This window comes from Colias eurytheme, chromosome 9 (assembly GCF_061535395.1).
Source record: "Colias eurytheme isolate Ceu_HAF_F1 chromosome 9, ilColEury1 Martin Lab GWU primary, whole genome shotgun sequence".
Lineage (NCBI taxonomy): Eukaryota > Metazoa > Arthropoda > Insecta > Lepidoptera > Pieridae > Colias > Colias eurytheme.
Window position 1 is genome coordinate 1,979,939 of NC_142988.1, and position 26,335 is coordinate 2,006,273.

The window sequence follows — 26,335 nt, forward strand, 5'->3', positions numbered from 1 at the left end:
AGAGAAAATTTTGTGCAAGCTTTAACGATCCTAATATCACTTAATATCTAAAATAATCTGAAAAGTTAAAATCAATTAAAGTGAAGGAAATAAGAGTGTTAAAACATAGATATAACATACCTATATATTTATGATGAGGAAAATAATAATTTAAAAATAATATTTTCACAAAAAGCATAACTTAGTAGGTACTGAAAAAGTTCGTAACGTGTAAGTTTAGTTAATTAATAAGTAAACTTACTTATATACCTTAAATAATACGTTAGACAATATTGAGTCTTAAAAATATTTAAATCTGATATAGTGAATACAAAAAATGTCACAAAAAATTGCCCATAACAAATACAATTGAAGCAAAAATTGTAATGAAAATACAGTGACTAAAAATAAGAATACTCAAAAATCCTAATATTTAGTTTAATAATAAGTGACTAGTTCAAAGTATGGTAACATTAAAATGATGGTGAATTTAAATGAGGAATGATGAGTTATTACGTAAAAATTACTCTTTACTTACTCTAGGAAATAAATTTTATTCCAAATACATATTTATTATAGGACTAGATTTCCGCCCGCGGCTTCACCCGCGTTTTCAAAGGAAAACCCGCATAGTTCCCGTTCCCGTGGGATTTCTGGGATAAAACCTATCCTATGTGTTAATCCAAGTTACCCTCTATATGTGTGCTAAATTTCATTGTAATCGGTTCAGTAGTTTTTACGTGAAAGAGTAACAAACATCCATACATCCATACATCCATACATCCATACATCCATACATCCTTACAAACTTTCGCCTTTATAATAGTATTGAGATTGAGATTGAGATAACATATACCTTAACATATAGGACAACAAAAATAATCCTTATGGCATGATTCTGTATTCACGCGCGATGACTTATAGCGTATTTCATGTATAACTTTGGTGTTTCTACACCGATTTACATGATTCTTTTTTTATTGAATAGGTAATAATGTAAATTTTTTTTAATTAGGGATGAGTGAGAGTTTTTGTAAACGTAAGAGTAGACAAATATAATCAGAAAGCTCCGAATTGCTAAGCTATTGAAGTTTCACGTGTTATTGTGAGTCAATCTTAAAAGATAGACATAATATGCTGCCTAGGAATTTATTTTTATATAATAATAATAATTTAAGAACATTTGTGTCGTACATGATTTCTATGTAGCTTTAACCATTAAGGCTGCACACCCGACGGAAGCTTAAAAAATGGAGTAACTTCTCCCGTTTTCCCCATATTTTCCTTCACTGCTCTGCTCATATTGATCGTAGCGTAATAAAAAGTATACTACAACCTGCCCAGGAGTATGAAGAATAATTGTGCCAAATTTCGTTAAAATCTGTCGTGTAGTTTTTGTTTCTATAACGAATATACAGACAGACAGACAGACAAAAATTTTACTGATTGCATTTTTCGCATCAGTAGCGATCTCTTATCACCCCTTCATAGTTTTTTTGCACGCCTCATAAGCGAAGCGTTGAGGTGGGTACTACTGTCACTTCGCGCAAAACATCTGATTTTTCAAACTTAAAATGTCTTTATGTATCATACATTGCACTTGTAAGATAATACATACACACACATATTAAGAAAAAACACTATTTTTAACGTTCATGATATTTTTGATGTCATTTTTGTTATTTAAACTAGTTAAAAAACAGTTTAAAAAAGTTCTGTCTTGGACGTCCGTGTGTCTGTATGTGCGGATCCTTTTTCTTGTTAACACGATAGCGACCGAAATACTTTACTAATCGAGTCTTTTTTTTTCTCTTACGCTTGAGTATGCTCAGGAATAGAACCCTTTCATTTTTCAGGGTCTGATTCGATGTGGTTTAATTGTTATTAAATAAACAAAAATAATAATTAATAAATATTTATTAAAAAAAATTATGAGGCGTGCACTTTTGGATTTTCCAAATTATTTTTAATATATTTCATGTTCAGAATTGGCCTCTCTACAGATTTATTATAAGTATAGATTAAAAATTATAAGAAATAATAATACTTTTACGGTGGGCTTTTGCTCGTGGACTCGTGGATATTATATGACTGAATAATTATAATAGTACGGACGGAACATTAATAGATAGATTGGTACCTATGTATATTTAAGAATACTAACACTTTAAATGACATTTTTTTATTAAAACATATTATTAAATTGAAAAATGCAATATTTTATTCTTATTTTCAAGTAGTCTACATGATTACCTATACTATATTAACGAGGACATTAAATTATTACAATTTTACATTTATGAAAATAATTTTAGAATTTTCTTTATTTTCTACATTACTAACGAAAACACATACAATGAGATTCCTACATAAAAACATCCCCTAGTTTTTACATCAAAATCTTAGGAAATTCCGAAATTCTAGAAACCTTAGCAAATTAAACAGGTACAAATTGCGTATATTTTAATATAAATATAGTGCGTAAAGCTACGAGTGCTTTAGATGCAAATTTACGCGGTTTCTCGGCTTTTCCCCTCCGTTTTTATGGAGTGTGCGAGCCATAGCGCCAACACTATGCCGGCCACCTGAAAAAAATTATATTTTTATATTAGTATATTAATACTAATTTCATTATCTGTCTGTCTGTGTTTTTGGTAGAAAGTAAATAATATTGTCAACGACATAATATGTATTATAATCTGTAGATAATTAATAATCACTGAAAAATCATGTAAAAATTTTGATATGGTAAAATAACATCTGCCTGACATCTTCTATATAAATTATTTTAAACATCGGGCCAAATTGAATAATGAACATGAACAATTTTACATCAATTAAAGTGATTTTGACATTTTCTATAGGCACAAAATCCCCAGCAATAATTAATTTCTAAAGAGCTATAAAACTCACCTCCAAGAAACAGAACAGAATGCCAAAAAACGATAACAGTCAAGCCCGCGCTATGTATAGTGCTCTGCAACTTATCTACTCAGCTCTACATACAAGTTTCAATGCACTGAGAAAATTTTGCTTTAGCAAAGTACCAATTTAGCACGGTTAAAAATTATTCTGCTGCATTCAATCAAGACATATTTAAAATGTGCATTAAAGCTTTGCTAGTATTATACAAGCAAGTATTGCTAAATATTCTTAGCTATTATTAAAAAAGTACTTATTTATTTCAAAATTAACGACTCGGTCAATATTACCTTTACCGAATTAGGTTCAAAATAGACAAGCTTACGTTATTATTTAATGATAAGTAAGTTATTTATTTTTAGACTTAACTATAGTTGGCTACTATTTACACAGAGTTCGGTTAAAAATAAACAAGCTTACATTATTATTGAATGACAAGTAAATCATTTAAATTTAGACATAATATTATTTGGCTAAAATTAAATCACTTGCTATGAAGCATATAACCGTGTTTCTTACTTAAAAACAAACAAGTAACTTATCTATTGGTACACAAGCATAGCTCGGCAATTAACAATGGAGCGAATACTATTTTTGACCGAGTAACTTGATAAAAATTAAACAAGGAATTGGCTGCGTAGCCTGCAAAGTCGGCCATTTCTATCAAATCATAGTCGAGTGACGAACGTGTCTGTTGAAGCGCCGCCTCAGCACCTACAAGGCAGATTCAAATTTACATTAAAAACAATAATTTTTCATCATTTTAATCAAACTATTATAGAAGAGCAAGATGCAGAAGACAAACTATTATGGCTCAAAAACTCCTCTGAGCCATGGACAGCCGTAGAACTAAAGTGGCAAGAAACTACAGAGACGAGGCTAATTGCTGCAAAAGAGTTAACCATAGCTCCAATACCTCAATACAATGAATATGCTGCTCTTAAAAAACCCAAAGGATATCTTCTGGTGAGTTAAGTTTTTTAGAATTTTTTGTCTGCTTTAGTTTAATTACTTTTGTATACTTACTTACGTTTTTTTTATTTGTTGACAGCTAGAAAAAGATATGAAAAGCAAAGGACAATATACCGAAATCACTGAAAGCTTCCCCACAATCAAACCAAAAATAAATTTGAATTAGTAAGTTACTTCTGATCAAGCATCATATTGTCATATACCTATTACTTTAATATGTAAATTACATAAGGTAGGTACGATATAGTTCCTATGTGTAGATATCTGCATATCTACACATCAAATTTGTAACGAGGTTCAACCAGAATATTTTATAATAGAAAACGAACAATATGTAAAGAGCTTATTGTACTTAAATTTTTTTTGGTGCAAAAAATGTTTAAGTTTTAAAAATGTTTAAGCATTTATGATCATTTTCCCAAAGACGAATGTGAATTATGTTTCAATGAGAATAAATTCAAATGTTTAAAAAAAATGACGGATTTACTTGTTGGGTTGTAATAAAATTATTAGATCAAAAAGATTACTTAGCTTATTCTATGGTTTTTGCCTAAACTTTTGACTTATCAAATACATTTATAAGTACAATTTAGGTGTAATAAGTAACTTGCTTACATTACCATAATGGTTGTTTGTTTTTATGTAAACAAACCTAAACCACTTTCATTAGAGAACAAACTCCTACATCGCGAAATAAAATCAGCTGTTTCGTAGATTTTGGCATAGTAGATAATTCCACTTTTGTATATTATGAAACAGCTGATATTTCTTTTACGATGTTGGATTTGGTCCTATCCTAATTAAAGTTGTTCAGGTTTAGTCTGAGTCATTCCTTAAAAGTTTGCTCATGATTTATATTTCACCCTGTTATTGTGAAAATTAAACCACAGAACTCCAGTATCGTTTCTTGACATTGTGAATTGTGTACTATTTTTAAAAGTAGTAGTATTTAAGTGTAAGTAGTAGATAATATGTTACTTGAAATGATTGTATCATGTACTGAATAAAGCTAATTTCATTAATGTGCATAATTTTCTTTCAGTTTCTTCTAAGTTTTTGGTGTGTCGGCAAAATTAGTGTTGTTTTCCTACATGAACGTTTCATTGGCTTTTTTTCCGACATGCCAAAATTTTTCCCACTGCATTAATAATGGTAGAAATGACAACATATCGAACTAGATAAATATTTTCAGTATGAGCTGACCTCACATTGTATACAGGGTGTAACAGAAAGGGGGTAGGTACACATCTAAGCAGGGCGTGATGTACCTACTGATGAAACTGAACAGTACATCACGCCCTGTTCGGATGTGTAAGTATATCCCCTTACACCTTGTATAGGTTTTACGAACATTCACAGGTCAGCTTATACTGAAAATATATAGCTTAATATGTGTCGTTTGAATTATTACTTGCAACCAAGTATTTTAGCTATGGTTACCTAATAAACCCGCCTAAGAATTCAAAGTAACTTGGCTAAATATACCAATCTTAATTGACTAGAAATAACAGAGTATATTTAGTTATAGTTACCCAATGAACACGATTGACAGTACCGAGTAACTTGGCTACGTATACAAATTTTTAATTGAGTAGAAGTAACAAAGTAGATTGGCTGTCCCTACCCAATAAATATGATTAACATTATTGTGTTACTTAGCTAGTTTTACAAAGCAACATATTTGAAATCACTGAATTACTTTGCTAAAAACAACAGAGCACGTTGGGTATTGTTAAAAGAGTAACACGATTGACTATAGTAAATAGGTTTGTTAAGTTTACTGAGTGAATAGGTTAAAAGCAACAAACCCTTAATACGTATTTTTTGACCACCTTAGTGGGCTTATATTACCAACATACGTTAACAAAGTTGACTTGTATAATTTTAGCAACAAACTTTGCAGGCTCCCTCCGAAGCAAGTTACTCGGTTGTAAATAGCAGCAACTTGATTATTTATAGCCGTTACGTTTTCTCAGTGTGGAAATTCAATATTAGTTACTCACCTCCAAGAAACATCAGGAATTTTCTAAGAAAAGCTTTATAAAACTCACCTCCAAGAAACAGAACAGAATGCCACAAACGATAACAGTCAAGCCCGCGCTATGTATTGTACTCAATACTTTGTCCTCACAGCCTTCCTTATAGAAGGTATCAAGGGAGATGCAATCAGAGCGTTTGATCTCTACGGAGCGGTCGGAGTCGTCTTGGGGACAGCAGCTGTAGGACGGGTTGAGACGAGGCTCTGAGGCCAGATAGTTGTCTGGTCCGGTTACTCCGCAACACATGAGCTAAGAAAGATGGAAAGACAAATGTACCAATGATATGTAAACAGGTGTAGATAGGTTACCAATTCGATCTTCCAAAATGGCACACAAGACTAGACGTTACAGTGAGATAGTATGATTCAACTATCGTGAACGACAAAGAGACAACTGAAGTAAAATGTGGCTCCTGGCGCTAATAACCTATCTACACCATGATCCTCATCATATAATTGTTTGTGGCCCTATTCAAAATCAAATAAAAAATAGAAACAAAAACAAAATGTTTAATAACGCAAGATGGCTACATGGGAGGATTATGATAGTTAAAAAGAATTAATAAATGTGTTTTAACAATTTTAATTTCTGTATAAAAAAATTCTGATTATGAAATAGACCACTTAACAGAAAAGGAATTAGTTAGGAGATAGAAAAAAGTACTCTACAATGCTATTTTTATCGCTAAAGGCAATATCAATGAGCAAATACTTACGTCATGTTGAACCTTGTCCCAGAAATCCCTATATACCGAATCTTCTTCCCTTGTAGACTTGTTCTTGATGAAGGAAGCTCGGAGTTGAGTCTTCATAGTCCCTTCTATTTGTGGTCGAAGAGCTGCTGCAGCGATACCAACGGACAGTTCCAGTAGGATGATCAGGATTAGACAGCCGACGAACTGGAATGTATGGAGTATCATGTATGTAAGGAAATTCTCATTCGATTCTTCGGAAATTTCTAGTTCCAAAGGTTAAAGTACCTATTGAAACGTTGTCGAGTTTTCATTATTAACTTATCTTTGTGAATTTTATCTTCGTGTTTAATAATAAATTTGGAGGAATCTATGCAAAAAATTCATCGTGTCCTTATCTTATAAGATTTTGAATAAATAATTTAACTTCAAACTTGTTCAAAATTGGCTTTGGACCTATTTATGCTCTTGCTCTCTGAACCGAGTTAGCCATTTTTATCAAACGATTGTTCGATCGCAGATTCGGAATACCAAGTACCTAGCATCTCAAAGAAACTAGGTATTCAAGAATCAATTTTAACTATTCCTATACAATTTCCATATACTAAAATTGATCTACATAGCTATCGGTATTTAAAATAAAAGGCACAATAATAAGACCAACTGACCAGGTCATTGTAACAGTTACACCCATGCACTGTGCCACAAGTAGGTCATGGGGAGTCGATGGGTGGGCGGGCATAAATCGGTATAATGCCATCTTTGATGTTTTTAAATCAAATATTAATGTAGTTTTGGATAAATTTGGAAAGTCTTTGTTAAACTCGGTATAGCCATGTTTGTGTTTGACTCTAGGCTTTCGGCTTGATTTCTAGTTCGTGTTAGGTTTTCGTGTTTCTTAGTTAAAATGACTAGTTTGATTTTGTAAATTAATATTTATAAATGAAATATCTTTGATTGGGACACATCTTTATCATATATTAAAGAGACTCGAGCTACAAAAATTATCAAAATTAAAATTTAGGTTCATCTTAATACGAATTTATGTCTATTTTTCAATGCTACATTTTTTGTTCAATGGTACATTTTATAATATTATAACCATAAATCAAGGACAGGCAAAGTGTTGCGACTAAACATGACAAAATCATAAATAATATTTCATTGTCTATTTACGAAATACAAGCCCAAATTTGGAGAGATTTGTGTTCATCGTAATAAGCTTAAACGCCCGTTGGTTATCGAACGACGACCTGAATGTATTTGTATTTCTATTATCTTTTAAGCGTATTAACATGCTTTGATAGATCTCATTCTTTGATCCTTTCTATATAACTAATCCAGCATTAACTACTGACTTTATCAGGTACATATAACTCCAATTTTAGAATTCTCATCTTTAGACTTTATCAGCAACGACCAAGGTCCATTTTCCTTTGGCCAGAAAGTACTCACGATGTACAAAAGCTTAGTGCTCTCCTTCCAAGCTCCAAAGCATCCGAACGCAGCCACGATGATGATCAGCACCCCCACTGCAATCAGCACTGCGTCAGTTTCATGGCCCGTCGTCTCCATACCAGCGAAGCCCTTTATCATTCCCATGTCCACGCATGCTGCTGCTATTATCACTATGCCGAATATCTGGAAGGTAAGATTATCAGGTGGTTAATGATGTATGGAGTTCACTTACATTGTTAAGATCGTCTAACCTTTCCAATAGTACTTGATATTGCGCTACGTTATTATCACAAACAAGTGAAGCTATTATATCACTTTATATTTTCTTTGCTAATTATTTAAAGTAACAATGTTTTATTCGGGAACCTGTTATCTCTTAAAATATTATCTTGCCACTTCCTGCTTCGCCAGCTGAATCCGTCATCGTAATGGCTATGTTATGCATCTATACATGAATTTTGTAACAGTGGTGGAATTTACACGTAAATCGTGACAAATAAATCCCACTCAAACAATCCCCAAATAAAAATCAACTTTTTATATAGTATAATTATGGATTATTTCATCCCAACAATTAACATATAAGTATAGCATGTTGAATTTCTATAGATGCTCAATTGAACTTTAGGATATCTAACCATCAAATTCAATTTCATTTTTTTCCAACTACCCTAACTTATTATAGTATAAACAAAAAGCCCCTGTGAAGAACTATAAGTACCAACCACAAAATTAATGGTTTCATTCCAAACAGTAATAAAGTACCTACAGAACGACAATAGCTATTAATGCAGCCAAGCAATTGTTCAAAAAATCGATTTCTAATTCACTCCCACACCTATCTTTTGTAGTCTATACTTTGTGACAGTCATGTTATCGTAATCATATATGTATGGAGGTATATTGTGTTCTTCTAGGAAAACAAACTAGACAAATTGTTGTTAGTAGCAACAAACACTTTGAAATATTATTTTATAGTTGGTGGGTGTTCATCGATGACAGTTCTCTGTAATTATTAGGTACATTCATTGCTTTAAAAAAAGCTCTTTTAATATCCCTGATTATATTGTATTTTATAGAAATTTGGTTACCAAAAATACCATGAAAGCGACCTTATGTGGCTAGTTCTGAGTTAAAATATACTTGACTAGATTTGTTTGAGGTTGCTAAAATACGTTTGGTTGAATATTTATAAGCCTGTACTTATGGGCAATACTAGTTAGTTTTATGCCGCATTTGGTTTTATAGTCACTTTTCTTTACTGGCACAAATTGAATGAAGAGTAATAAATATAACGTTATAAGTGTTGACTATAAAATCTAAATCTGTTAAGTCATTCATCTAGCAAAAAAGTGTTAAGAAATAAGAGACTACATATCCTACGAAAATTTTATCGATAAATGGGCATATATATAACACCGAAACAATTTTTCAAATCGGACCAGTACCTAGTTCCTGGTAGTAGCGCGTTCAAACAAACAAACAAGTTGTTCAGCTCTATAATATTATATAATAATATTTTATTTAAAAGACCTAAGAGTACCAACTCTCTTATTTAAAGTTTCTTCTTGTTCATGTCATTCATTAGATAAGAGGCCCTGATTTCATTCAGATCCATGATTAAAAAATCATCAATGTCTGTAGTTACTGTTGAGTGTATATAGGTCAGCGTAACCAATGGCGGATTTGAAGAAATTGGGTCGATGACGACATTTTTATGTGTAACGTTGGTGCGATAATACTCATTAATATATGCCTGCATGTAACTGGACTACAAAGTAATATACTAATGGGGTGACCAGTGCAATATAGGTGACATCAAACGCGTGTCAGGTTAGGATTAAATTAGTGTTTGTAATTCCTTTTAGGTGATGTTAGGGCCAAATAAGATAATGACTTAAACTCAACATTTATTTATTCAATTAGACTTCTTCTAGAAGCACTTTTGAATCGTCATAACATAGTTTTACCACTGAATACAGTTTAGGAAAAACGTATATAGGTATGCGATGATAATGCTGATGCTGAAAAGATACAAGTAAACCTGGTCCGATGTGAATCATATGTACCATCTTATTTATGATTTCGTATAACGTATTTATTTTTATATTGATTGGAAAGATTGGAGTCCAAGTCAAAACAACGAGATAGATTATAGTACAGTCTTAATCATCCAACAAAGGACCAAGTACCGAACCCAGTGGTATGCCAGCTACAGATATATGACAAGTCATAGTGTGATTAAGCAAGCAAACCAAGATATTGGCATTTCCTTTTTTAGCGTGTAACGAGATAAACGACGTGCGAATTGAGCATTTTATCACTTTCGTCATACATCTTTGTGTTTGTGTCTATTGGCTAAGTAAACGAAGGCGTATTGATAGTTTATGGAGACAATTTGTTAATATTTACGCGTTTGTTGGACAATAAGTATGTAGTTACGCATCCACCCCAACCCTGTGTGTTAGGTTGAGCAATAGCTTTCCGCTGGCCTCAGCAAGACCACCGGAGAGTTCTTGCAATTTAACATAAGCATAGCAGTTATTGAAAAACATTTGTTTCGTAATAAGGTATTGATTGTATCATTGCATGTAATTCTGGCATTAACATTTGTGACTCCAAATCGTCCACTTGTTATAGTTAATAATTAAATAAGTTTAATTTTAATTTAATTTTATTTTTTTAAAAAAGTCAAATCGCTCCCGCAAAGTTTAACTGGCGCAGCCGGTAGGATAGCCATATAAGGTCTGCATGTCTAGAGGTCTTCAAAATTAGCCCTAGAACATTGCTATAAAGGCCGTGCTATCCTAAAAGAACCGAAATATAAATTTGTTAAACGACCACGACGAGGAATAATGGGATCGACGATCGGTTGGTGAGTAAAACTTTTTGCCATCCTTTCTGATATATTCCCATATCCTTTTCACGAGAGTGTAATTTTGACTTTTAACTATTTTTAACTGTTATTTTGGGATTGAACGTCTCGCATTATAACGGATCTGGTTTTAATATGAAATTCTATTAAATCAGTAATTAGTTATAACTTATACATAAGAAATATCGTATTAAATTCTAAGAATTGTCTTGCATAAAACTCTGCACAGACTAATTAACTATAGAGTGTAACTTAATTAAAAGTTTTAAATTAGAAAATTAAATGATTTTTGCATAAAGAAATATTAATATTAATTGATTTAATTGATCTCAAAATCGATCGTAATTCAATTAATAAATTTTATATTTTATATGTGATTTTATACTTTACTTAAAGTTTTAATTTTTATAGTAATTGATAACATATAATTTTTTTATTGTGCTATATTTTAAGAATTTTTATTATATTGTGTTTTAAATTTATTTCTGTGTGTGTGTGATTTTTATAATTCGAAATTATTGTAATTGGTTAAAGACTTCAGAACTTTAATTACTCTGTACTTATTTAACATGGAAAGCGTAAACGTAATAACAATTCCGAGTGATATGTTAAAGCTTATTCCTCTTTTTGGTGGAGACAAAAGAATTTTGAATTTATTCTTTCGAAAATGTGAATATATAATTAATAAATTTAGAGGGCATGAAGAGCAGAATATTTACGTTTTACATGCAATAACTAGTAGATTAATAGGCGATGCCGCCGCGTTATTATCCGAGCGCGAAGATATTAACACTTGGCCCGCGCTAAAAGAATTACTGGAACAACATTTTGGCGATCCGCGAACTGAGGATTGCATAAAAATCTCTCTCGAGTCCTGTAAAATAAAATCCGGGGAAAGTTATCTTGAATTTTGTAATAGGATACAGAATATTAGATCGTTACTAATATCGAAGGTTAATTTATCGGTAGATACGGAAATTAAACGCGCGAAAATTGCGATTTATAATCATACAGCCCTGAACGTTTTCTTGTATAATTTGCCCGAAAATATGGTGCGAATTGTTAGACTAAAATCGCCTAATACATTAGAACAGGCTCTAGAAATTGTGTTAGAAGAAGTTAATTTTCACGAACAATATCAGTCGCGCAATCGTACCCATAATAATACAACGGTGCCCCAATTTTTACAAAATCCTCAACAAAGATTTAATTTTGGGACACCAAATGTACCTCAAAAATTTGGTTTTAAATTCACACCCCAACAACCGTTTAATAAAAATCCACAATTTGGTTATAAGCCACCGTTTAATAAAAACCCACAGTTCGGGTATAGGCCTTCATTAAATCAAAATCCACAATTTGGTTATAGGCCAACATTAAATCAGAACCCACAATTTGGTTATAGGCCTCCTGAAACTTTTGGTATGACGCCACAGAATTTCGGTCAAAGACCTCCTCAAAATAACCGCTTTGAGTCTACTGACGTTTCCATGAGGACGGCACCCCCTCGACCACAAAATCTAACTCAGCCAGGTTTTAGAGTGAATGAAACCGACTTACATAATGATAATTATTACTATGGCTATAATCCTTACGACTATACGAATTATTATGGCTGTAATCCTTACGATACGAATTACGAATACGTCGCGAATGAGATTTATACACCCACTGACGATAATCAAGACGTTAATGTGCTTCCGTCTGATGAAGAAAATTTTCTAACGAAAGCCTCTACAAGGAAAAAATCATAGAATTAAATTGCGATCCAAATCTGAAATTTCCACACAATTATATTCCTGAAACTAATTCCAAATTTATGATTGATACTGGGAAGCAAAATTTTAACGCGGACGCTTTATCTAGAATTAGAGTTAACGCTACGCATTCCGATAATGAAAACGAATCTATGGTTGTTAATATAGGCGATAAAGACAATAGGCCAAGAGCGCGTAACGACTCTAGTACAATTACTATATCAGAACGCGATTCTAGTGATACGATATCTATTCCCGACTCTGAAACTCTATCGGCGCTAAGTTCTCCTAGAACATGTGACTACCCAGTCAGGTCACCATCTGTAACGTCAAAATCGGATACAGTTCATTCAGCTAATATAGTAGAATCGTCCGGTATACCTATATTACATGAAGCAATAGATACGAAACCAAATCAAATTTTAGTATATACGTGGTTTAAGAACGAAATGCAAGTTCACGACCTTTCACGTGAAAAGCAAAAGGTTTTAGAAGTATTCTTGCCTACTAATAACTCAGATCTAGTAAAACAATTTTTAAAAGAGTATATTAAACCGAAAGTTAAGTATTTCATTTATTTCGAAGATGATGAACATCGCAAACAGTTCACTAGCATTGTCATAGAATTATTTAGAAAGGATACAGTATTGTTATTTGAATGTACGGAGCGTGTAGTTTTTATAGAAGATGAGAAGGAACAAAAGGCTATTATAATAAAACACCATCAAGGCAAAACGTGTCACCGCGGTATTAAAGAGACTCTAGCAAGTATACGTAGGAATTATTTTTGGCACAATATGCAGGAAACTATTTCAGCCCTTATTAATGCTTGTGAAACGTGTTCTAAAATGAAGTATGATCGTAATCCCTTTAAACCCATTTTACAGTTAACTCAAACACAAGACGCGCCTTTCCAAGAAATATTTATTGATATTTTTCAGATAGAAGGAAATTATTACTTAACAATTATCGACGCATTTAGTAAGTTAGGTCAAGCCATTCCAATAGACAATAGATCAACGGCAGAGGTAGTGCGTGCACTCATGAAGTATTTTTCGTTTTACGGCACTCCTAGAAAGATTAGTTCAGATCCCGGTAGTGAATTTAACAACGAGCTAATGAAAGAATTTTTGAATTTACATAAAATTGAGCTTCATATCGGCTCACCTAATAATCCTAATTCAATGGGATTAATTGAGCGTTTACATTCGACCATAAGCGAAATTTATAGATGTGCGAAATATGAAGAGAAATGTACGGATGCAGCATCAGTAATGATGTATTCAATTATTGCCTATAATAGTTCAATTCATTCAGTTACGGGCTTAACCCCTTTTGAAGTAGTATTTGGTCACACGGATTCAGGTAGCTTATTTAACACAGATTTCGAGAAGCATTATGTACAGCAATTGGTTAAGGACCATGCAAAACGTTTAAAGGTTCTATATAAACATTTAGCAGAGAAAATGATCGAAACTAAGCAAAAGGTAAAGGATAGGAGAGGTGGTGAAGATCAAATCAGTCTCCCTTCAGGAAAAATTATATTTGCGAAAGACGTTAATAAGCGAAAAAGCAAGGATAAGCCGCGATTCCATAAAGCTAAGGTTATAGGACAAGGTTCAAGGAACGTTATACCGATAGAGATTGGTAAAAGGAAGACTAAGGTCCCTATTATAAATGTAAAACGCCCTCCGCAGGTGGTGTTGGCTGATAGTGATGAGGTCCGCGCTGGCCCTTCAACTACAACTTCTTCAACATAACCCGGGAATTTATCCTGTGAAAGAAGGGCAAGCATATCTCCAAACAGACTATTGGACTATAATTAAGGTTTTAAATTTAGATAAGATAAATGATGACTTAAATTTTATTATTAGCAAATACAGTGAATTCGATAGTTTAATTAATAAGAATATTTCATACTTACACGATTTTCAAGTGGCAAAATATCACGCTGAATATATTCGCGACATAACGGTTCAGAAATACGAACAGTTAGTTCCACACAAACGCGTCAAAAGAGGTATCCTCAACCCTCTGGGTTCCTTAATTAAAATTATAACGGGAAATTTAGACTATAGTGACGCAATTAGATACGATAAACTTACAGCTAAACTTGAAAACGATCAGACTATCATTAGAAATAAAATTACCTTAATATCTAAAATGCTCGATAGTTTTATCAATTCTACTGAAGTCTTAAATCAAAATTCTAATATATTAGATAAGCGTTTAAAAATTGTAGAATCTATGATTAAGGAATTAGCATCTAAGGATAATCATTGGGTTTATACTACTTATGTTGTAAGCCTTTTAAATTTATTTGTTAGTAATTTTCGTTCTATTTTTATAAAATTAGGAGAAATAGAGACTGCTCTAGCATTTAGTAAAGTATCCATATTACATCAAAGTATTATTAATTCTACTGAGCTGTTGCAACATTTAATTCTTATATCTCAAACTGAAAATTTAGTGTTTAAAGCGAGTGAGGCAAATTTAATAAAACTAGAAGAAACTATTAATGTTAAATCGTATATTAAACAAAACCAGATTACGTTCATAATGGAGGTTCCAATTACAGATAATTATACTTATAACTATTACAAATTATACTCTTTACCTATGTACCGTGCATCCGATAGTAAAACCCTATCCATTTTTCCTAAATATCCTTACCTGTTGGCAAAGGGGATGAAATACTTACCGATCGTAAAACCGTGCCGATCGCTCGCTGCTGGAGAACAATTTCTATGCGATGAACAAAATCAAACGCCATATCCTGAAACTACTTGCATAGAACAACTGCTTAAATTTGAAGGAAACCCAATGCACTGCGAACAACAGCTAATCAATATAGAGAATGTGAGAATTCAAAGAATCACACCTATAAGTTGGATACTTTTCTCAAAATACAGAAATACTCTGACTCAAATTTGCAATGGTGATGTCAGTAAATATCCTGTCGTGGGCACATACATAATGACCATCGACGAACCATGTAGCATCGAGATCCAGAATATAACGATTCGCCCTCACCAAGTAATCACTGAGAATGATCCTGTAGAACCAACAAAAATTATAGTTTTGCCGCAATTACCTGTGAATAGAACTCCAATATTATCCAGTACACGTGTACTCAATATGCGAGGCATCAACTTGGACGAAGTTAAATATATGTCAACGATATTAAAGCAATCAGTGTTCAGTGATAGTGAAATGGTTAACAGTGAAAGAAATTTTAGATTCAGTGCTACTTTAGGCTATACGTCTCTATTTTTAATCTTTGTACTTGTAATTCTATTTTTACTTTACTTACTTCGTTATAAGATATTAAATGTAACATGTCTGCGAAATCATCGGATAGTTATTAAAAATGAACAAACCGATAATTTCGCACTTAAGGAGGGAGGAGTTACGCATCCACCCCAACCCTGTGTGTTAGGTTGAGCAATAGCTTTCCGCTGGCCTCAGCAAGACCACCGGAGAGTTCTTGCAATTTAACATAAGCATAGCAGTTATTGAAAAACATTTGTTTCGTAATAAGGTATTGATTGTATCATTGCATGTAATTCTGGCATTAACATTTGTGACTCCAAATCGTCCACTTGTTATAGTTAATAATTAAATAAGTTTAATTTTAATTTAATTTTATTTTTTTAAAAAAGTCAAATCGCTCCCGCAAAGTTTAACTATGTAGAAATTATGAGTATAAATATTATTTTGCTGTACTTTAAGTGCAGCTCAATGATTATAATCTTCCAACCTAGTGTTTAGATCACCATGGCCTTGGTGTTGATGATTTGATGCAATCGTTACCAGCAACTGTGCACCGTACTTCCTGTGTAATGATTTTTTACTGAATGGTGTTATTTTATATCAAGTGCAGTTCAATGTTATGGTAATTGATATCTAGAATGGTAATCGTAAATTTAATGGTGAATTATTTGAATTGCGTCGCGCTCCTGTATATATCAAAGTGTGTTTGACGTCATATAGGGTGGAAAACAGACAGTTTGGGACAATTTTACAATCAATTAATGTTTCGTTCAGTTAAGAGAGGGCAAATTAATTAAGAGCTCAGAACTTCAGAAGAATTCAACTATCGCGCTGTAATCTTTTCTGTGTAATTGGTGTTAAAAATAAATGAAATTATAATAAAGTAGCTTTCATGAGCTTTGTTGTTTGCAGAGACAATACTTAGTAGGAAAAGTCTATACTCTTTACCTTTCCTTTGTTTTATAATTCGTTTCAAAATTGTAATGAGGATATTCTATAAAATGTTGGCACATGTGTAACATCTTCAAGTATCGGATTTGTTACAAATTGTTTTTGTTTTGTGACCAATTTTCGTAAGACTAAAAATCCCTTACACGTTGTAAATATAGATCTCTAGCGATTTATAAATCACTATTTAAGAAGTGACTGCGTAAATTGCTTAATTGGCACAATTTATAGCAATGTGGGGATGAATGACATCACTTCAAACGTTAGCCAATTGTCGCTAATAGGTACTCTTTTAAAATGGCCATATGAATTAGCAGAACATATTAACTTTGGATCTGGCTTAGTGTGATTTATGTAGTTCTTTTTATTCGTCATTCATTAAAAAGTAATTTAGCGTGTCTGTATTGTGTTTGTTTTGTGAACAATTATTGTAACGAATTGAGAATTTTAAAGAGATGTAGCGAACATTAGAACGATAACAACATTGAAATACTTTTTACACGTAAACTTGCTACTGGTATAAAATTGGAGATATACATTTCAGCACTTAGTGATTATAAACCTATTAAAAAAAAAGACGTGTGGCACTCGGGGACTGCCGCGGTAAAGCTATTGCATCATGCATGCTATGCCTTCAAGCCACACCTCCGTGCCCGTCGGAGTGGGGAGCGTGAGGTTTTTTCGTTACGGAATTTCTGGATTCGGTTCGGTTTCGATTCGGATTTCTGGCCCGCGATAGAAGCTATGCAATAGCTTAATAACTAGATGCAACAGTGCCAAGCACTTTTATACGGCACCACGTATATATAGGGGATTGTATTCAGAGAAGAACTTCAGCTAGGAAGAGAAGTTGTTGAAAAATATGATAACGAGAATTCGTGGCATATATTATTATGATCTTATGGTTCCTTTCCTTCTAAAAGTCTTGTACCAGAAAAAAATTGTTGTTATAAAATATATTGATTTGAAATATTTATACAGTTACATACGTTTTATTTACAAGTTTGATAAATATGACCTCTTCTCATACAATCATATTGATTGAACACAAATTCCTTTTACATATTAAATGTATTGTATGCAAACGCATTGAAATCAGGCCATCGATTTACCATTAACTAACCTTTTCAGGAAGTTAAAACGTGGTATACGTGAAACAGGGGTTAATAATAAATGCGACTATCCATCATTTGGACAATTACATACCTATATGAATGGTAGAGGTTTCTTATGTATAATTTATAGATCGATTATATAAAACCATACGACTTTTCCAGAATTATATATTACTAGCGGTCCGCCCCGGCTTCGCCCGTGGTACCAACATGTTTAAACTATCCTATCTCTCAAGTTGGATCAAACTGCACATGGTGTAATTTTATTATAATCGGTTAAGCGGTTTAGGAGTCCATTGAGGACAAACATTGTGACACGAGATTTATATATATTAAGATGACGCTTGTAAAAGATTAAGATCATTTTAACGGTACCTATTTTTTATGCTAGTACATAAATTGATTTCTGAGGGAATGACGTTGTTGTCCAAAGTCTCTGACGGTAATCATAAAGGCCAAGTACGTTGGAAAATGCTTCGAGATAGCAGGCTCCGCAGAATCAAGCTGTATTAAGAGATTAGAAGTACTTAGGTAAGTACTAACCGCATACAATTGTTCCTTCAGTAAGACTCTTAGTATAGTTTCTGTTAAAATATTTTTAGAATCACCTTCATAGTTTTCAAGCTTACTCTATACAAACAAATGCTAAAAGCAAGTAACGAATCTATTTTAACTGCCAATATAATAGATTAATTAGGTACTAATTTAAATCAATCAATCAGATAAATTTACTGTACCTTATACACTCACACACGTATACTGTATAGGATATTTTATCATCACTACATAGTATAAAACAAAGTCGCTTTCTCTGTCCCATGTACATGTATGCTTAAATCTTTAAAACTACGCAATTTTGATGCGGTTTTTTTTAATAGATAAGTAATTCAAGAGGAAGGTTTTAGTATATAATTTATTGGGTTTTAGACAAAGCGGGCGAAGCCGCGGGCGGAAAGCTAGTAATGAATATTATAAAATATACTATTTGTAATTTGTATGAACTTCTGTAGTACCTACCTAACTTATATATTCTATTATTCGACCAAGCCAACTAGACGCTCGGGTGGAATGCGGCCTCCCCGCCCGCTTACCGCCTCACGTACCGCGTTCGCCTTAGTACGGTTCGCAGCATCAACGCATTCGTATGTTTCGCATCGCTAGTTATTTCTGTACTTTTTATTATTAATAGTTAAAGCTTGTTGTTGACTGTTAAGTTTTTTGTTGTTATTTGTTTAAGTTTTTACTGTGTTGTTATTCATAGACAGCCCTCGAAATGGGGAAAAATAAGACTATTCATAGCGGAGAGCGAACAGTAATATTATTAATATTTTTTTTTGCTATCTGTACCCGAGACATGGGCGGGTGACGTCACAGTTGAAAAGGGTCTAGTTGGCTTGGTCACGTAGTACACATTGTTTTCGTGTTAATGAAGGGATAATATGTTTACATCCGACATATCATAAATTACCTGAATTATTTATAAAAAATGTTTCACCGGATGTATATATAGGTATGATTTTCACACACAAGATGTCATGATTAACGGCTGTTTTAATTTAAACCACGTTTATTTGAGGAGCCAAGTCTTTACGGTGCGAATTTACGAGCGGTTAGCACGTAGTTGAGTCATACTGTCGTTATTATAGTATTAGGTAGCGCCTAGTATTGTACCATCTGCCGTGATAAGTATATTCTATGGTGATAGTACAGTCAGCAACGTCAGGGCCGTCTTAGACTATGCCGGGGCCCTTGGGCACACAAGAATTGGGGGCCCTTTGAAACATAAAGAAATCAAACTAGGTATACAAACTTTTTCCCACAATTATATATGTTTTTGCCCTAAATTGAAACTTAAAGAAGTAATAAGAAACGAGAAAATTTCTATGTAAAATTTTTGCTCCATTTTTTTTTATACATTTTACAAAAAAGTTACTTCTGACCAATCTTATATTATATTATGGTCTTTTGAGGAAACTTTTTTTCCTTATTTTTTTTATATAATTCATTTGAAACGCTGCTGCTGTAATGGCGCTCCAAAGTTGACTTAAATTAAATTTAATGAAGAAATATTTTAAGAATAACTTTTTCAAATTACCTTTCTCTTTTTCAAATTTATCTTTTTAATTAGCATCTGGATTTTTTCTTTCGTAGCCGTTTCATATTGATCAAAATTATTGCGTGCGGTATTACATAATTTATTCAAGGCCTAGGCAAATGGCAAAAGTCAAAACGCTTGTCATCTATTCGTATAGAAATGGTCCGGTGTGAACAGAGTTCACTAAATTCTAGGACCTTTAAAACTACAAAATTTCATATCCAGCAGAAAATTAGTAAAATTGTTCAAAGGATTACTAAAAATAAAATACAATCCGGTACGTGAATTAAAAAACATATTCCAGGTTATAAATAAATAAAAAAAATAGGTGATTTCGCGATTAATACTGAAACGATAAGTTTTATCATAAAATCATTTAGGTGTGAAGTGATTTAAGAAACGTGTGCATAATATTATAAGGATGGGATGAGTTTATAAATCGTTATATCTTAGAAAATGGTAGGAAGCTACATCTTAGGGAAATAATGTATTGATTCTTTTGTATAGATAATTTTATGATCTACAATTTGGGTAAAAGACGTGGTTATATGATAAAACTTACCGTTTCGGTAAAAATCACGAAAAACCTATATATTATCTATTGACTTTTAGGAAAATTTTTTTTCCTAGTAACAGAAGGTTGGGAAATTTTAATATATTTTTGAAGTGAAACTTCTTTAGGCGCGTTGAGAGTAAAATTTCAAGGTCGCATCATAACAATACCGTAACGTCATGGAGTAATTCAACGATTTTGGTATCTTATAATCTTGCCAAAGAAGTGGGCTATTTAGCACCGAAATAAATTTTCATATCGCACCAGTAGTTCCCGAGATTAGCGCGTTCAAACAAAAAAAACAAACTCTTCAGCTTTATAATATTAAGTATAGATTGTGTTTTTAATAATTTTACCAAATTTCGGCTGGATGGGAATTTTGGTAGTGGTCGTCGTCGTCCTTGGTAGTGTGACCGAAACATTAGCAAAACGTCGCTTATATCAATTAGTATCAATAGCGGATTCTATTCTCTAGCGTTTCTGCCACTTGTCTAGAGGCCCAGAGATTAAAGTTTTGTCACAACGCCCTTGTATGCTATTCTGTAAACTTAGACTTGTTATTAATTTTCATAATTACCAAAATAATTCAAGTAAAAATATATTATATTACATTAATAAGTAAATAAATAATTCGAGTAAATGTCTGATAAGTTAATTATAATGGTGTTCGAATCACTCGAATTATTCCTATACATAGATGTTTTGATTCGAATAAATCTGAAAATGATCTGACGTTCTGGCAACGAGAAAAGTGTATTGCTTTTTAATAAAATATTTTGAGATTTATGTGAGAAAAATTGTCAGTCCTACATCTCCTCCAGGGGGGCCCCCAGACGATGGGGGGCCCTGGGCACTGGCCCCCTGTGCCCCTATGGTAAAGACGGTAATGAGCAACGTAGGCTATTGTTAGTTTGGTACATTTTATATATAAGTGTGATCAGTTTTCAGTACTTTGTATAAATGATTGATATTTGAAATATATTTGAATGATTTTAGTGTGGATGACGTTTCTTTGCTGACGTGTACTTATAGACCGTGGGAATATAGACAAAAAATAATTTTAATAAATATAAGTTATAATAACTTCAAATATAATTGTAATAAGTCCAATAGCTTTTAAAGGTTCCTTCAGAGGCAATCAGAACAAAAAGAAACGTTTTATAAATGCGCAAAATAACACAATAATTGTGTCGATAAGTAGTTATGTAGTCCTAAACTAAATCCAGGCCAACATTACAAAAAATAAGCGATAAAAAATCGGGTGCAAACTTAGACAAATTTTAAGTAAGTATGTTTTCTTAATTTTAGTTAAAGCCCAAATACTTTCCGCTGACGATCAAATAAACGGTATATTATCAAAACATTGTTAGGTAAATCAATGTTTTCTTTGTAAACACTTATGAAGCACTCGGCTTTCTTTTTGTTTACTTTAACATTTAGATTTTAAAGGGCATTTCCTATTGAATGACACACAATAAGTTCCAACATTTGTTATCTTTTGAAGACTAAATTAAAATAACATTCACCGTTCATATAAATTTGATTCCAGTCTTGTAAGTATAAGAATACACTTATAAATGTCTGCTCGAAACATTATACTTAGTTATACAATATGATCTTTGATGTCCAGAGGACAGTCCCCGGTGGAGAGTCTGCCAAACTATGGAACATTTAGCAACTCTTTATTTTAGGATAATATCTACTCGTAAAAAACATATAGGTATGAAATGAATTTTTCATCAACAGACACATACACGTACGCAATAACAGATGTATAACCGATAATATGACCACACAAAAACAAATACAACCCGCATTTTCGCGGGATTAAAAATACTTTCTTCTTAGAAACAGTCAATCTAATATTCTTCAGTCATCTACAACATTAAACCAAGATCAATAACCGGAACTTCTTCCCAAAGGGCCTCAAAGTGAATGATATGAAATGCTTTTAGAATAATAATAGATACGCTTCATACACTACCTATAGTTTAGAAGCCCATGGAGTTAATAATGTATTGGTAGAATCGCTTCCGTGTATATTCACTGAATTAGAATAAGCTTTGATATAGTTTTTCTGTACATATTATTGGAACAATTTTGTGTGACAAAGGTAAAGTAGATAAATGAAGTGAACAGACTACCTTTATTTTTGTACTACCTGTTGCCCGCGACTTTGAAAAACTTTTTTGTCTGAAGTAAACGCGGTAGTAGATTTTGCACTACCTTTAATATCCGCACTTATCCGCCTCAAATTTGGTTAAGCCTTTCATCAAATCAAGAATCAATAGACATGCAAGCAAAATAAAAAAAATCGAAATCAATCAATCAATCATCAGCCTTTCGATGTCCACTGCTGGACGTAGGCCTCTCCTAATGCACGCCACTGAGCCCGGTCGTTGGCTCTTTGCCGCCAGTTATGGCCTGCAACCTTGCGAACGTCGTCACTCCACCGTGTAGCAGGGCGTCCTACGCTACGTTTGCCGAGTCGCGGTCTCCACTCTAAGACATGTGTGCCCCAGCGGTTGTCCGTTCTGCGGCACATATGACCGGCCCACTGCCACTTCAGCTTGCTAATTCGTTGAGCTATGTCGGTTACTTTTGTTCTCTGGCGAATTACTTCGTTTCGGACTTGGTCCCTTAGAGAAATACCGAGCATAGCTCTCTCCATAGCTCGCTGAGCGACTTTGAGTTGGTGGACCAGTCGCACTGTCAGTGTCCACGTCTCGGCTCCGTAGGTCATGACTGGTAGGACGCACTGATTAAATACCTTTGTCTTGAGGCATTGTGGTAGTGACGACGAGAAGACTCGACGTAGTTTACCAAAAGCTGCCCAACCCAGCTGTATCCTCCTGTTGATTTCTCTCTCGAAATTGTTCCCACCTAGTTGGAGCGTTTGCCCTAGGTAGACATACTCTTGAACAATCTCGAGAGAGACTCCTTGGATGTTTATCGGCTCCGGTAAGACATGAGCGTTAATCATAACCTTTGTTTTCTCTGCGTTCATGCGGAGTCCGATGCGTGAGGAAGATTCAACTAGGTCATTCAACATTTGCTTCAGCTCTTGCAGCGATTCAGCCATAATGACAATGTCATCGGCAAATCGTAAGTGTGAGATCCACTTACCGTTGATATTGATGCCTCGTCCTTTCCAATCCAGCGTCCGAAACATATCCTCTAACGCGTTGGTGAACAATTTCGGCGAGATTACGTCACCTTGTCTCACGCCTCGCTGTAGATGGATACATTTCGTACGCTGGTTCTGGATTTGGACGGACATGATTGCGGCCTCATACAGTGATCTCAGCACTTCGATATATCGCCAGTCGACCTGGCAGCGCTGCAAAGACTCCAGAACAGACCAGGTCTCAATGCAGTCGAAGGCTTTCTCATAGTCCACAAAAGCAATGCACAGGGGCTGATTGTACTCTTGGGTTTTCTGTACTATCTGCCGCACTGTGTGGATGTGGTCTATGGTACTGTATCCACTGCGAAACCCGGCCTGTTCAGGGGGTTGAAATTCATCGAGTCTCCGTTGAAGACGGTTTGTAATAACCCTGGAAAACAACTTGTAGATGTGGCTCAAAAGCGATATGGGCCTGTAATTCTTTAAAAGGGTTTTATCGCCTTTTTTAAAGAAGAGCACCACAATGCTTTTGCTCCACACCTTCGGGGTTCTCCCGGTGAAAAGAACAGAGTTAAATATATCCTTTAGTTCTTTTAGGATAGGGGCTCCACCTGCTTTAAGAAGCTCCGTCGTAACTCCATCCTCTCCCGAGGCTTTCCCGTTTTTGAGTTGCTTTAGGGCCGACTTCATTTCGTCCAGGCTGACTTCAGGAAGCTCATCCAAAAAAAATCGATTAATCTTAAAATTCTAAGTTTAATCGCAGTATTTAAAATAATATATATATTTTATATATATATATACTTATACATATATAATATTATTTTACACCTATACTTCCATCTTCATTCAAGTTAATTAGTGAAAAGTCCTAAATTATTTCATTTAGTCAAAAATTTACGAGTGATTTCATCTTGACTGAAAAATTAACTATTAATTATTTGAACTGAATTGATTGATTGATTTGGAATAATTTAATCTGCAAATAAAACTCATGTTCCTATGACACAGGTCATGACGTGTGGCATATGAGTCAAATATTACGTCACCTGAAATAAACTTATAGCGCAAGTGCGGGAAAATTAATCATAATGATATTATTTACTAAGCTAGGCTTGATTAAAACTATAGAACCGAAGGACTGTAATAATACAAAGGTAAAATAACAAACTTATAATAATTAAAACTTAAAGGTAAGTAACTAGGTAGTTATATGTGAAAAAAATGTGAAAAATAAATAAAATTTGAATTTGAACTGATAACGAATATTTTACAATAATAATTATTAATTACTGTTTATGCTACCTATTAGCTAAAAGAAGGAGAAATCTTTCTTGCGTGTAGTATTTTTTTGACATACAATAACAACACAATATTAATTATAATAGTAGTTAGATGCATTATGCATAAATACTATCTATTTCTTCTTATTCGAAGAAACTAATATGTATTAAATTGTGATCTCATAACTTCTTAGTTCTTTGTCACAGATGTGAATATATTTTGTTTAGTTCATTCAGTCCATTTGTTGATTAATTTACAACCAATATCCTTGCTTGTTATCTCATTATGGTTATATTAAATTCAATGCATAAAATATGCCATATATAAGGTCTAAAAATGTAGATTATTAATCCTTATTATGGCTCTCTTGGATAGAAGGACTTCAACTTTACCTAAGACCTTTCGCGTTAGGGAACGCATTTTTAGTTTATTTTCAGTCTTTTTTAGTAAAAATGCTGTGGTTAATTACTGAGAGGGTTTTGTTTTTGAGGGATATGAGTGAGCGTTTACGAAGAGGTAGGTGAATGAATTTTGTTTATTTGTAACGAATAATCTCCGAAACTCGTAAAAAATGTTTGTTTTGAGTGTACGACGGTAGTACGGTGGAGACGGTATACGAGTTTATTTCAGTTTTGCTACAACCCTGTACATTTTACATATTTTCAGGAATGTTGACGTACAAAAACCTTTATTTTTATTTCATTTGTTAATAATTCGTATATGGGATGTACGATTTTTTCAGATTATTGATTCATTTATATGAAGACATTTTTATATGACTTTTTTCTGTACCTACCTATGCTACCTATATTATTTAAATTTTAACCTTAACAGTTCTCTTTATAATTATCTTTCAATGATCAAGTTGATATATTTTAAATTGAAATGGCCTACAATTATTAGCATGCTCATGAAATTTTGTGAACAAGAATATAAGAGCTGTGAACTAAATGACAAAAATAACTGCGCATTACTAATCCGATCGCAATAACACACATTCAAAAATAAACGACTTCATTTTCTTCTACTAGTTCTTTATAAACAAATAATTTTTAGGTTATTTCTCGTGTCAATGTCGCTAAATAATAATAATTATTAAAAAAACTCACCATAAAAACAGCATTGAAAACAACCAAGAGATATTTTATGCAGCTCATACCGCAGCCTTCCATTTTCGAAAACTTTTTTTTTCAATGTCACTTCAAAAAGCGCGCCAATGTTATGGACGCGTTCGCGCGCTTTAACGTTCG

The 26,335-nt window shown here is 33.3% G+C and overlaps 2 protein-coding genes across 2 annotated transcripts; one reads left to right on the plus strand and one right to left on the minus strand.

The window, feature by feature from the left end:
- Window positions 1-1,938: 1,938 nt before the first annotated feature.
- On the minus strand, window positions 1,939-26,335 carry LOC149905631 (23 kDa integral membrane protein-like). The gene is made up of 5 exons (XM_090105896.1): window positions 26,195-26,335; window positions 8,059-8,244; window positions 6,628-6,810; window positions 5,925-6,161; window positions 1,939-2,564 (listed from the first exon to the last, which is right to left on the minus strand). Exons 1-5 carry the CDS (start codon window positions 26,255-26,257, stop codon window positions 2,490-2,492), a joined length of 744 nt encoding a protein of 247 aa, XP_089962022.1. The 5' UTR covers window positions 26,258-26,335; the 3' UTR covers window positions 1,939-2,489.
- Window positions 3,478-4,118, plus strand: LOC149905632 (uncharacterized). The gene is made up of 3 exons (XM_090105256.1): window positions 3,478-3,503; window positions 3,576-3,867; window positions 3,953-4,118. The coding sequence occupies exons 1-3, from the start codon at window positions 3,478-3,480 to the stop codon at window positions 4,037-4,039; spliced, it is 405 nt and encodes a 134-aa protein (XP_089961382.1). The 3' UTR covers window positions 4,040-4,118.